This window comes from Arachis ipaensis, chromosome B01 (genome assembly GCF_000816755.2).
Source record: "Arachis ipaensis cultivar K30076 chromosome B01, Araip1.1, whole genome shotgun sequence".
NCBI lineage: Eukaryota > Viridiplantae > Streptophyta > Magnoliopsida > Fabales > Fabaceae > Arachis > Arachis ipaensis.
In genome coordinates, this window is record NC_029785.2 from 14,430,054 (window position 1) to 14,442,240 (window position 12,187).

Below are 12,187 nucleotides of genomic sequence, written 5' to 3' on the forward strand. Positions count from 1 at the left end.
CGCGGTGGGCGTTCAGCCCCTAATCTGGAGCCAGCAGCTGGCTAACGCCACAAGCCGACTCGTCCGGCTCCAGAGGGACAAGATGGCCTGCCAGTTCGCCAACCTGACAGCCGGCAAGTACGGCGCCAACCAGCTAATGACAAGTGGCGGAGCCGTGACGCCCCGCATAGCGGTGGAAGAGTGGGTGAGGCAAAAGCAATATTACAACCACGCCAACAATTCTTGCGTTCCAAATCACAGGTGCGGTGTTTACACGCAGGTGGTGTGGAGGAAATCGATTATGTTGGGGTGCGCTCAAGCCACGTGCGTTAAGGAGGATGCTAGCTTGACCATTTGTTTCTATAATCCACCTGGGAATTACTTTGGGGAGAGTCCATACTGACCCATGCTCTATTTCTTAATTGTGATAGTTGCTGAGTGTATGTTAAAGTTGGCATTTCCGTTTAGTGTTAACTAGAATGGTGCTGAGATTGGGCTTTTGAGGTCATTGAACCCTTTTGGCATGATGCGATTCCCAGTTTGCTACTAATAATAATGAATCTTGTTTACTAGTTAAGAGATCTTCTTGTCTCCCTCTTACACACGAAATGAGATCGATCTTCATTTATTTTAATATTTTCTTTATTTTCAAGGAGGAGACCATTTGCATTTGGGCCACGGTTATTGAAATATCAATCAATGATCTCTGATCCAATTAATGTTTTCCTATTATATTATTTTGAACCTACTCCAAGTCCTCCCAACTATAATTTATTAACTTTCTTTTATAACTGGAAACCCTATTTTTATTAGTCAATAATCAACCAACAACAGAAATTTAAACACTAGCTTTCTTTTTTTTTTTTAAGCCAACACCTATAATTATTCCACATAGCATGGAAACGCAACGAATTCGATAGAAAGGGACTTTCAGGCCGCAATGCATTTTCCCCTTCCGTGCCTCAAACTTAGGACTTTAACTTTCCATAATAATAATAATAAGAGAACAACTAGGGAACCAAAAGCATATCGACCAAAAATCAGCCAAAATGTGTTTGGGTTCCATGAAAAATCGGGTTTTGGTTTGTGATCCGTGATCTCAGGAGCAGTTTTCAAACATATTATTCAAAAAGTGATTTTAATTAAACGGTTTTATTTACTTTTTGACTGGTCACATTTTGATTTCATATACTTTTCCTAATAATAATAATAATAATAACGAACAATATAGAAGGCAGAGGAATTTATTATTTTTGGTAACAGTTAGTCAATAATATTTAAAAGTATAAACTAAAAGTTTATTGTTAGATTGTTAGATAAAAAAAATTAAACTAATGACTAAAAGTAATGTAAAAAATAATAAATTATACTAATCTTTGAACTTTTTCATAATTATAATAATATATTTCATTTTGTCAGTTGATTTTCTTCCCAACCAATGTGTTAGTTACGGTTCTTTCAGTCTACGTATATTACTTCAAAGAGTCTTAAGAGTAATATTCTATGAAGCCTATACATGACGTCTAAATTTGACACCAAACAAGATTCCTAACCGTTTTTATTTCAGTTTCAAGATTCGTTTAGTTAAAGTTTTTCAACCCAATTTTTAAGATGAAAAAACTAACAAATGACAAGGATAGTAACTTAATTGCACCGACGAAATTTGTACCTGGAGTTCACGTGAACATGTGAATCCCAAGACATTGTATCTTTCACTGTTTCTGATGAGATTTTCTTTGTAAAATTTTGTCAATATTGAAGAAGGAAATAAAATCTATTTTTAGTTTTGGGGTCCAAATGACAATCAATTATAGCTCAAGATAATTTATATTGCTCACGGCAGAATCACTTTGATACATTACATATACTACTACCATTACTTACTACAACCCCATCGGAAAAAAAAATAACAAAATGCAAAATAATACACATTAGTTCTTAGTAGTAAGATATTGCTATTGGAATCTACCCTCTCTACTTTGTACAAAAGAATACATAGGCCCAAACAATGTAACCAAAGCAATCACTTTACCAAATCCTTAGGAATGAGATATCTAAAAGAGAAATTGTGTGGAATCCATTCTATGCTCAACGAGCTTCGGTAAAAGTATTTTGTGGTCCTTTCGTACCCCAAAAGTGGCACGAACGTACTCTTCCTTGGCTACTTCTAGTTCTTGAAGCACTCTCTTTGGTGTATATACACGTACCTGTGAAAAATTTTCATTACAAGACAAATGACAAATTAATGTTAGGCAGCCATGTGAAAATGAAAAAGGAGATAGTAATTAGTATTACAGTACGATCATATGTTTGTCAATGCACGTTTTCTTGTTTAGTTTCCACTTTCCACCCGTGAAATTGTTTTGGTTCTATCATATTTATCACATGGAATGGTCCACCTATGTTACCTTTCAGGAAGCATGGTGATTTCTTGCTATATATATTAGTCCATTCTGGTACATAAAATCCTTGTATACATGGTAATGAAATTCTTGTAATGTAATATGGTATAGTGAAATGCTAGCATGAAAACAATTTTAACAAATGATTTTTTTTATAATTTGTGTTCAATTTGAGTGCTTATATCTATCTATGAAGCAAGGTTACTTTCTAAAGAAATACCAATGATTGACATAGCATCAAGATTCGAATAATGTACCGCTGGATCGGAATGGTTTCCAGAGCAGAGTGCAAAGTGTAGAAGAGGTTCAGGATGCTCAATTGCATATGCTTGTTGTCCATTTCCGGCTTTGAATTTCGTTCTTGAAGAAAAGAACATTCGTAGCCACTTCAAGAAGAAGGAAGTTAGAAGAGGAAGTCCTAAATATGGTGTAGCATGAAAATACTTGACAAGTTAAAGAAATAGCAAGATATTGCTCAAAAATTTAGACATGATCCACCTGTCCAGGACGCGACATTCGGCACCCCAGTATAGCACTCTGTATTGTGTCTGCACTAACTGTATGACCTCCAACATTATATGCAGCCTGTAAAGAGCAAGTGGTTGAGCATGTTAGTCAAGGAAAATAGGCCTAAAAGGCTCATCCTTTAATTAAAATGATTGAATCTGCATCTCAGTTTTCAGTTTATACCTTCAACAAAAGAAAGACTCTCTTCACATTGTTTTGTGGGATACCATAAGCCAAAAATGCCTATTAGAAACCAAACAAGAGGTTTTAACTTTTAACACAATAAATCAAGTGAAAGAAGAGGAGAAATAATAAAAGAAAAACATGGTTTTCAAGAAACTTGCATGCATCACTAAAGCATTGTGTATGTTGATCCAGAAAGCTAGCTTCTCCTCGTGTTTCAACTTCCCTGGATCGATGTCTTCTAGTCGAGAAATAATTGACCTGAAACAACATAGAGGCATGTCCATTACAATATCAAGAGATTAAAGAATTTCAATAATCTATGTACTTTTTTTATGTGAAACATTTATGATCTTAATCTAAACCTGAAGTTCTGGAGTAATTGTTCTGTATCACCCAATTTGGTATTATCTCTGTAAATCCATGATACCTCAACCATGGTACTGTAAGGTCCACTAAACTCCTTGAGCCCTTCCACATGGAAAGGGTTGTCTAACCGTACATCAAAAGACGAATTGTTCCGGAAACCTGGACTCCACATATCACCATGATCTCCAACAGAAAATGCACTAACTGAAGACAAGGATGAACTTGGTGAGGAAAGGCCAGGATTCGTCGTAGGCGGGTCTGCAAGTTTACAGTATATAGCTGCTATGCACTTCACCATATCCTCAGAAAGCTTGTTAGGTGTATCTGGAATATGATCGGATATTCGCGTGCCAAGATGCTCTGCTAGGCTGATTATATTTGATGAACCATCAACATTTTCGGAATACTGTAAAAAAAATCAACAGTCAGAATCCATAAAAGGCAAATAAATACTGAAATAGTTGTAAAGAGAAGTGGACATGGTAGAACTTCTCAATAAAGTGCATAGAAGAAGTTTTGTAAAAAAGGATCTAATTGCGGGCACTTAAATCCAAAGTATGAACTCAAGTAAAACATTAAAATGAAAATGCAAACCAAAAGCACCCTAAAACTTCTCATTATGTGATTTACCTCCATCATGGACAATGGCTGCGAATGACAAGCTCGCAAGGATGCTGTAGGAGACTGTGCTGTTGCGAATGCTGGACAATGGGATAACGAAGAGTGGCAACGATATACACCAGAATCTAAATGCTGTTCTTCTGGCTGACTTACACTATGTTCTTTCTCCGGAGTCTCAACTTTATATCCATTAGTATGTTCTTTTCTAATAGTATCAAGCATATGACTGTTGGATTGAACTGCAGAACATTCTCTTTCGGTTAAGACCTCATGAGGCCTAGAAACTTCAGTGTATCTTGCTCTTGGAGTTGTTATTAGAGGAGACTCTACTCTTTCCTCCTTGGTGGGTGGAGAGACAGAGGGTAACTGCGGATCGAATGCTTTGCGATACAAGGAGAGGAGATGTTGTTCCAAATACACAACTTCCAACTCTAACACTGCAATTTCCTTAATTAATTCTGTGGTTGGCTGAAGTCAAAAAGAAAAAGAAAAGTGGTTAAAATTTGACAAACAAAGAGCATAACATGAACAAAAAATTCTTAAAAAAGATTTTATTCACAGTGGACTCTAAAGAGAATGCAGCATTCATTGATAGACTGCATAATAATCTTAGAATAGCAGACACAAAGCAGGGTTGAGCCACAAAATTATGCACCCCATGCTAGCATAAATTAGGAGAAACCATATAATATGGTTTCAATTTCATTGTCAATGTTCCTCTATAGTTTTCATGATAGCATACATAAAACAGTCCACTGATTAATGGGGCCAAAAATGTTGACAATAGAAGCAATGCACGCACTTGTTGTGCCAAAAGAAGAAGTCCCAACCTTGGGTACTATTGTATCATTGGAACTAGCAAGAGATGATGAAGGTCGGTATCCAAGCGCCTTTTCTAATGTGCTTCGGACCTCAAATTGGTATTGCAGTCTTCTCTCAAGTTGTAGAATCTGCAACAAAGATAATTCCCAAAAAAAAAAAAATGTAAAACACAGCTATTACATGAGGCAGAATTATGCAGAACAAAAATACGGTTGAATTAGAACATGTCAAAAAGGGAATTGTTATGAGCAGTTTCAAGAACTGTATTTGTACCTCTTGCTTCAGAGTAAATTCAGCATCATTTGTAGCTGTTTGTTTTGTCCTAGAATTACAGCATTCTGTGAGGTACCCAGTATCCTGAAATCAGATTAATGCCACACTTCAGCAATGAAATTCTCACTTATAAACTTTGTCCAGAAGCAATTAAACTAAACTACACCAACAATATCTTCGCAGGTCACGATTATACAACATTGGATAATGCCAAAATATTTGCTTAGAAAGAAATACATGCATATCTCACAATGCATTTACAAGAAGCAGTATCTACAAAAAGAAAAGGCTGAAAGAAAAACAGTGATGACATTTTCTTGATGAAATAATAGAGAAATTGGTTATACCAGCTTAATTCTATCTGTGGCCTCAGTGTCTGTATTATCCTCCTCAAACTTTTTCTTATCAGGAAAGCTGCCATTACAAAGAGAGAAGAAACGGTTAAGATTAGAATCAGTTTATATCTGGATCTGAACTTTTATTTGGGAGGTGCATTCACGAACTCCCAATTCTCAAAATGGTGTTTGACAATAGTAAGAGTGAGAATTTAGAATCTAAAATGGACACCACTTTACTCTCAAGTCTCAATGTGAAATTCTCAGTTATGTGAAAACATTTCAGAGAATGTGGTTCATATGCTGTGTTTACATTCGTGAAAATTTTCCACTCAAAAAATGGTTCTTCAATGCAAAATGTTATAAGTGTATAAATATTCCACAGAAGGGGCACCTCTTTGAACGCTTGTGCCTTGAAACCAACCTCAGTTCCATATTTTTTTTAACCCCTTCAAGCTCCATGCCTGAAAAAACCATGAAGAAAACAAAATGTGAGTTACCTCTGTTTCAGAAAGAAAAAAAAAAGTGTCCTGTTTTAACAGAAAGTAATACAGCAAATGTGCAAAAAAACTTTTTTTTTTAAATGGAAAAAAAAAAAGAGAAAGAAAGCAGCATGAGTTAGCATCCTACCCAGGAGCTAAACAAGTAAGAACACAGAAAGAGAGGAAGAAAATGATGCAGAAGAAGAAGAAGCAGCACTATTCCAGAATAGGAATAGAAAGTAGAAAGTAGATTCCAAGAATTTCAGGTTACCCTTGAAAGGGATCATTTACTTTGCTTGCTGTGTATAATAAATAATGAGAGTTTTGACCAATGAGCCCCTCGCTTATGCTAAGGTATAACCTTTTGTGAATGATTGCCTTTTACATATTGCATTGAAGACATGAATTAAAAGTAGTGTTGCTCGTTGGGGTTGGGGTTCTTGAAGCAGCATTTTCCTTATTTTTAAGCTAAGTGTGTTTTTATTTATAGAACGGCGACTGCTTTGTTACAAAAGTCAAAACGTCCAAAAGAGGATTCTCTCTCTCTCTCTCTCTCTCTCTCTAACGTTTCTTGAGAAATGAGAACAGAGATCCAAATTCACTTCAGAGAGAGAAGAAAGAAGACGAAAGGAAGAAAAATAATAAATCAAGGTCTCAAGGATAACAGATTGTCCTCTTGGTACAAGTTATCTAGCTAAGCATTTTAGACTTAGGATTTTTACATAGGAATAAAGTGATGGAAAAAATAGAAACAGAGAGATTTCTGACAAAATTTTGTTTCTATTTTTTATATTATTAAAAGAGTAAACGACACAAATGTCCAACACAAGAACAATATGAAAGCACTCACAACACAATATTGTAGCAATTATAACAAGCAAATATAACAAGTAAATCAATAATAAGAACACACCGAAATTTTAACCTGGAAAATCTCCTTAATGTGAGAGGTAAAAATTACGAGTCGTCCAGACCAATGAAATAGATCCACTATAATTAAATGAGGTACAAGAGAGTCTCAAATAAAGCACAAAAACGTGCATATAAACAGCCAAAACATCAAAGCACCAAAGCTTACAAATGAGAAGCAAAAAGATGAAAAGTACCCAAAAATAGAGCTATTGTTCGAAACCTATTTCTCCCTCTACAAACTTTCAATCAAAATTTCCACCCTTCAGAATGAGGGACAAAATGTGAAAAATCTACAGTTCAAATTTCACGTCAATCCAATGGTGAAAGAATGAGAAACTGCTGTTCAAAGAATGCTGCTCTGTTTAAATCTGGGAAACATATTTTCTCTCTTGCGAAACTAATTTCTCCCACTGCAAACTACCAAACAACATCTCCACCGACCAGAATGAAGTACAAAATGAGAGAAACACGCAATTCAAATTTCAAACCGATCCAACGGCGAACGAATGAGAAACTGCCATTTAAAATTTACTACTTTGCATAAAAACGGAAATTCTATTTTTCCCCTTCTCTCTCACTTTGTGGCTACTCTCTCACACTCTCAAAAGACCTCAAAATCTTATTAGGTTGTGACACAATGGGTGTAAAGAGACACCCTCAAAATGTTGGGCTTGAGCCTCACAAAGGAGAGAAAAAACCCAACAAACCTCCCCCTTCTTGACTAGGTGGAGGCCCTCGCCATTCCGGCGATCAAACAATATGTTTCAAGCTTATCTCTTGACAATATTTTTGTCATCATATCAGCACCATTATCATCAGTGTGAACTTTCTCAAGTTCCAACAACTTGGAATCTAACACATCCCATATCCACTGATACCTAACATCAATATGTTTAGATCTTGCATGAAAAGTAGAATTCTTAGCAAGATGAATAGCACTTTGACTATCACAAAACAACACATAACGGTCTTGCGTGAAACCAAGTGCTACAAGAAACTTCTTCATCCACAACAACTCTTTACATGCTTTAGTTGCTGTAATAAATTATGCCTTTGTAGTAGAAAGTGCAACACACTTCTGTAACCTTGACTGCCATTAAATAGCTCCCCTGCAAACTTGACCAAATAACCTGAAGTAGACTTTCGAGAATCAATATCTCCTGCCATGTCTGTATCAGTAAAGCCAACTAGCAAAAGTTTCTCACCACCAAAAATCAAACTCAAGTTAGTTGTACCTTTGAGATATCTCATAATTCATTTAACAGCATTCCAATGTTCTTTACCTGGATTAGAGAGAAAACGACTCACAGTACCAACCGCATGAGCAATGTCTGGCCTAGTACACACCATAGCATACATCAAGCTTCCAACAGCTAAGGCATACAGAATTTCATCCATTGCTTGTTTCTCCTCATCAGTGGTTGGACACTGCTTGGTGCTCAACTTAAAATGAGGAGCAAAAAAACTAGCAACACATTTGGCATCACTCATGCCAAACCTTTGAAGCACCTTCTTTATGTACTTCTCCTGTGACAAATAAAGTTTCTTGGAATCTCTATAACGAGTAATAGTCATGCCCAAAATCTATTTGGCAAGACCTAAGTCCTTCATAGCAAAGAACTTGCTCAATTGTTTCTTCAACTCATTAATCCTCAAAGCAGTCTTGCCCACAATCAAAATATCATCCACATAAAGCAAAAGAATGATAAAATCACCATCAGAAAATTTTTGCACAAATACACAATGATCTGAAGTTGTCTTACAGTAACCATGCTCTCCCATAACAGATTCAAACTTTTTGTACCACTGTCTTGGAGCTTACTTCAATCCATAAAGACTCTTCTTAAGCTTGCACATAAAATCTTCCTTTCCTTTAACAACAAAGCCCTCTAGTTGCTCCATATAGACCTCCTTGTCTAAATCACCATGGAGAAAAGCTGTCTTCACATCCATTTTCTCAATCTTTAGATCAAGAGACGCCGCTAATCCAAGCACAGCACGAATGGATGACATCCTTACAATAGGAGAAAAGATATCTTCATAATCAACACCTTTTCTCTGGCTAAAACCTCTAACAACCAATCTAGCCTTATATCGAGGCTTAGAATTGTATTCTTCATTCTTGATTCTGAATATCCATTTGTTCTTCAAAACTCTCATACCCTTAGGTAGCTTCACCAACTCATAGGTATCATTCTCAAGCAAAGACTTCATTTCTTCTTGCATAACTTAAAGTCATTGAACTTTGCTTTCATCTTCAACAACCTCTCCGAAACATTCAGGTTCTCCCCCATCAGTCAACAAAATAAATTCATGTGGAGAATACCTTGACGAAGACTTTCTCTCTCTTGTAGACATTCTAAGTGCATTTGCAGAAATTTTTAAAGTTGGTTGTTTATCTGGATCATCATCACCAACTTCATCAAGTATCGGATCAACTATTCCATCTTCACTTGCACCTGTATCATGCTCATTATTTTGAGCTTCAACTCTACCATCTTCCACCATAGGCATAGAAGGAGTAATATCCAAGTCAGAAAAATCATCATTAGGCCAAACCATTGGCTTCTCCGCATTATCAATATCCTTCAATGTTTGGTCTTCAACAAAGATAACATCTCTACTCCGAATCACGTTCTTGCTAACAGGATCATAAAATCTATAACCAAACTCATCCATGCCATAGCCAATAAAAATACACTGCCTAGTCTTTACATCAAGCTTAGATCTCTCATCTTTGGGAATATGAACAAAAACTTTACATCCAAAGACTCTTAAATGATCATAAAAAACATCTTTACCTGAACATGCCTTTTCTGGCACTTCAAATTGCAAGGAAACACATGGTGTCCGATTCAAGACATGAACAACAGTGCTCAAAGCTTCATCCCAAAAGGATTTTGCCAATCTAGACTGTGACAATAAGCACCTAACTCTTTCAACCAATGTTCTGTTCATCCTTTCAGCCAAGCCATTCAACTGAGGAGTCTTTGAAAGAGTCTTCTGATGTCTTATACCATGCTCTTTATAATAAGCATCAAATGGATCTGAGTACTCACCACCATTGTTAGTACGAATGCATTTCAACTTCTTCCCAGTTTCTCTTTCAACAGAATCTTAAAATTGCTTGAACACATTCAAAACTTGATCTTTGGTCTTCAAAGTGTAAACCCATAATTTTCTAGAATGGTCATCAATAAAGGTTACAAAATAGATAGACCCTCTATGTGTTCTTGTCTTCATTGGCCCACATACATCAGAATACACCAAGTCAAGTATCTCCGGCTTCCTTGAAGGTGGATGACTCTTGAAAGAAACCCTATTTTGTTTCCCAGCAAAGTAATGGTTGCACTTTTGCAAAGCAATCTTGCAACAAGATAAAAGATTTATCTTGGATAACATATTCATTCTTTTCTCACTCATATGACATAATCTTTTATGCCATAAATTAGTTCCATCAACAAACTCAGCAGCATTAACAACATCTTTCACAATCTTTGTTTGAGTTAAATAAAGAGTAGAGTGTCGTGTACCTCTAGCAACAACCATGGAACCCTTGGTGAGCTTCCAACTATCACGAAAGAATGAGCTATCCAAGTCTTCATCACACAACTTACCAACAGAAAGTAAGTTCAACCGAATATTTGAAACATGCTTCACACGCTTCAAAGTCAACTTGGTACTGTTGGAAGTTTCTAAGCAAATCTATCCAACACCGGCACATTTTGCAACACCTTGATAAGCCATTTTCACATCACCAAAATCACCAGGAGTATAAGACGTAAACAAATTCCTCCTAGATGTAACATGAATAGAAGTACCACTATTAATCACCCAACTAGTTCTATTATCAACAAGGTTAACAGATTCAAACTCCTCAACAAGAAGAAAATCATCATGAGTTACATTAACCTTGTCTTCATTGCTACTATCATCTTTATTTGTGCTCTTGTCTTTACTTGCCTTGGCTTTCTCCTTCTTTAGCTGCTAAAAAAATTTCTTCACATGTCCCTTTTGACCACAATGATGACACTCAATATTTTTATACTTTCCTCGATGCTTGCTTCTGCTTTGATCTCTACTTTTAGAACCTCAGCTTTTGTTTCTCCCCCTAGACTCAGAAATAAGAACATCTGAATGTGTAGTTGATGTACCTTGTGACTTTCTTCTCATTTTCTCATTCAAAACACTGCTCTTGGCAAGATCCATAGAGATTACACCATCAGGAGCAGAATTGGACAATGACATTCTGAGAATTTCTCACGAGTCTGGTAAGGAGCCAAAAAGTAACAATCCTTGAACCTCTTCATCAAACTTGATACCCATGGAAGATAACTGATTTATTATTCCTTAGAAGTTATTCAAGTGATCTGTCATTGATGTCCCATCTGTATATTTCAAAACCAACAACTGCTTGATCAAAAACATCTTATTATTCCTAGTTTTTCGAGCATACAACTGTTCAAGGTTAATCCAAAGGGTCCGAGTATGTGTCTCTCCAATAATATGGTTCAACACATTATCGTCAACACACTGCCTAATATATCCACAAACTTGTCTATGCAACAAAGCCCAATCATCATTAGATTTATTATTAGGCTTCTCTGTACCAAAAACTGGTTGATGAAAATTCTTAACATAAAGCAAATCTTCTATCTTTGATTTCCACAAATCATAATTAGGACTATTAAGAGTGATCATCCTACTAGTATTAGTATTAGCTTCCATTGTTCACAGAATCACAAGCCCAAAAAAATACCAACAAGCTCTGATACCAGTATGAAAAAGCCTAGCAGCGGAAACAACACAAATGTCCAACACAAGAACAATATGGAAGCACTCACAACACAATATGGCAGCAACTATAACAAGCAAATATAGCAAGTAAATCAATAACAAGAACACACCGAAATTTTAACGTGGAAAATCCCTCAATGTGAGAGGTAAAAAATACGGGTTATCCAGACCAATAAAATAGATCTAATATAATCAAATGAAGTACAAGAGAATATCAAACAAAGCACAAAAACATGCATATAACCAGCCAAAATATCAAAGCACCAAAGCTTACAAATGAGAAGCAAGAAGATGAAAAGTACCCAAAAATAGAGCTGCTGTTTGAAATCTATTTCTCCCTCTGCAGACTTTAAATCAAAATCTTCACCGTTCAGAATGAAGAACAAAATGTAAAAAATCTACAGTCCAAATTTAACGTCGATCCAACGGTGAAAGAATGAGAAACTGCTGTTCAAAGAATGCTGCTCTATGTAAAATTGGGAAACCTATTTTCTCTCTTGCGAAG

General features: G+C 36.1%; 2 protein-coding genes across 2 annotated transcripts; one reads left to right on the forward strand and one right to left on the reverse strand.

Annotated features, from left to right (window-relative positions):
- LOC107616747 (STS14 protein) lies at positions 1–558 on the forward strand (the record flags this gene model as incomplete). Its single annotated transcript, XM_016318682.2, is given in 1 exon segment — positions 1–558. A coding segment is annotated over 1 exon segment (382 nt), but the record flags the coding sequence as incomplete, so codon positions are not given.
- LOC107646916 lies at positions 1,872–6,596 on the reverse strand. Its single transcript, XM_021117846.1, is given in 13 exon segments — positions 1,872–2,066; positions 2,068–2,186; positions 2,639–2,767; positions 2,880–2,966; positions 3,072–3,131; positions 3,233–3,332; positions 3,437–3,846; positions 4,071–4,529; positions 4,892–5,011; positions 5,157–5,240; positions 5,504–5,570; positions 5,886–5,955; positions 6,335–6,596. Coding segments are annotated over 13 exon segments (1,860 nt in total). The 5' UTR covers positions 6,426–6,596; the 3' UTR covers positions 1,872–2,002.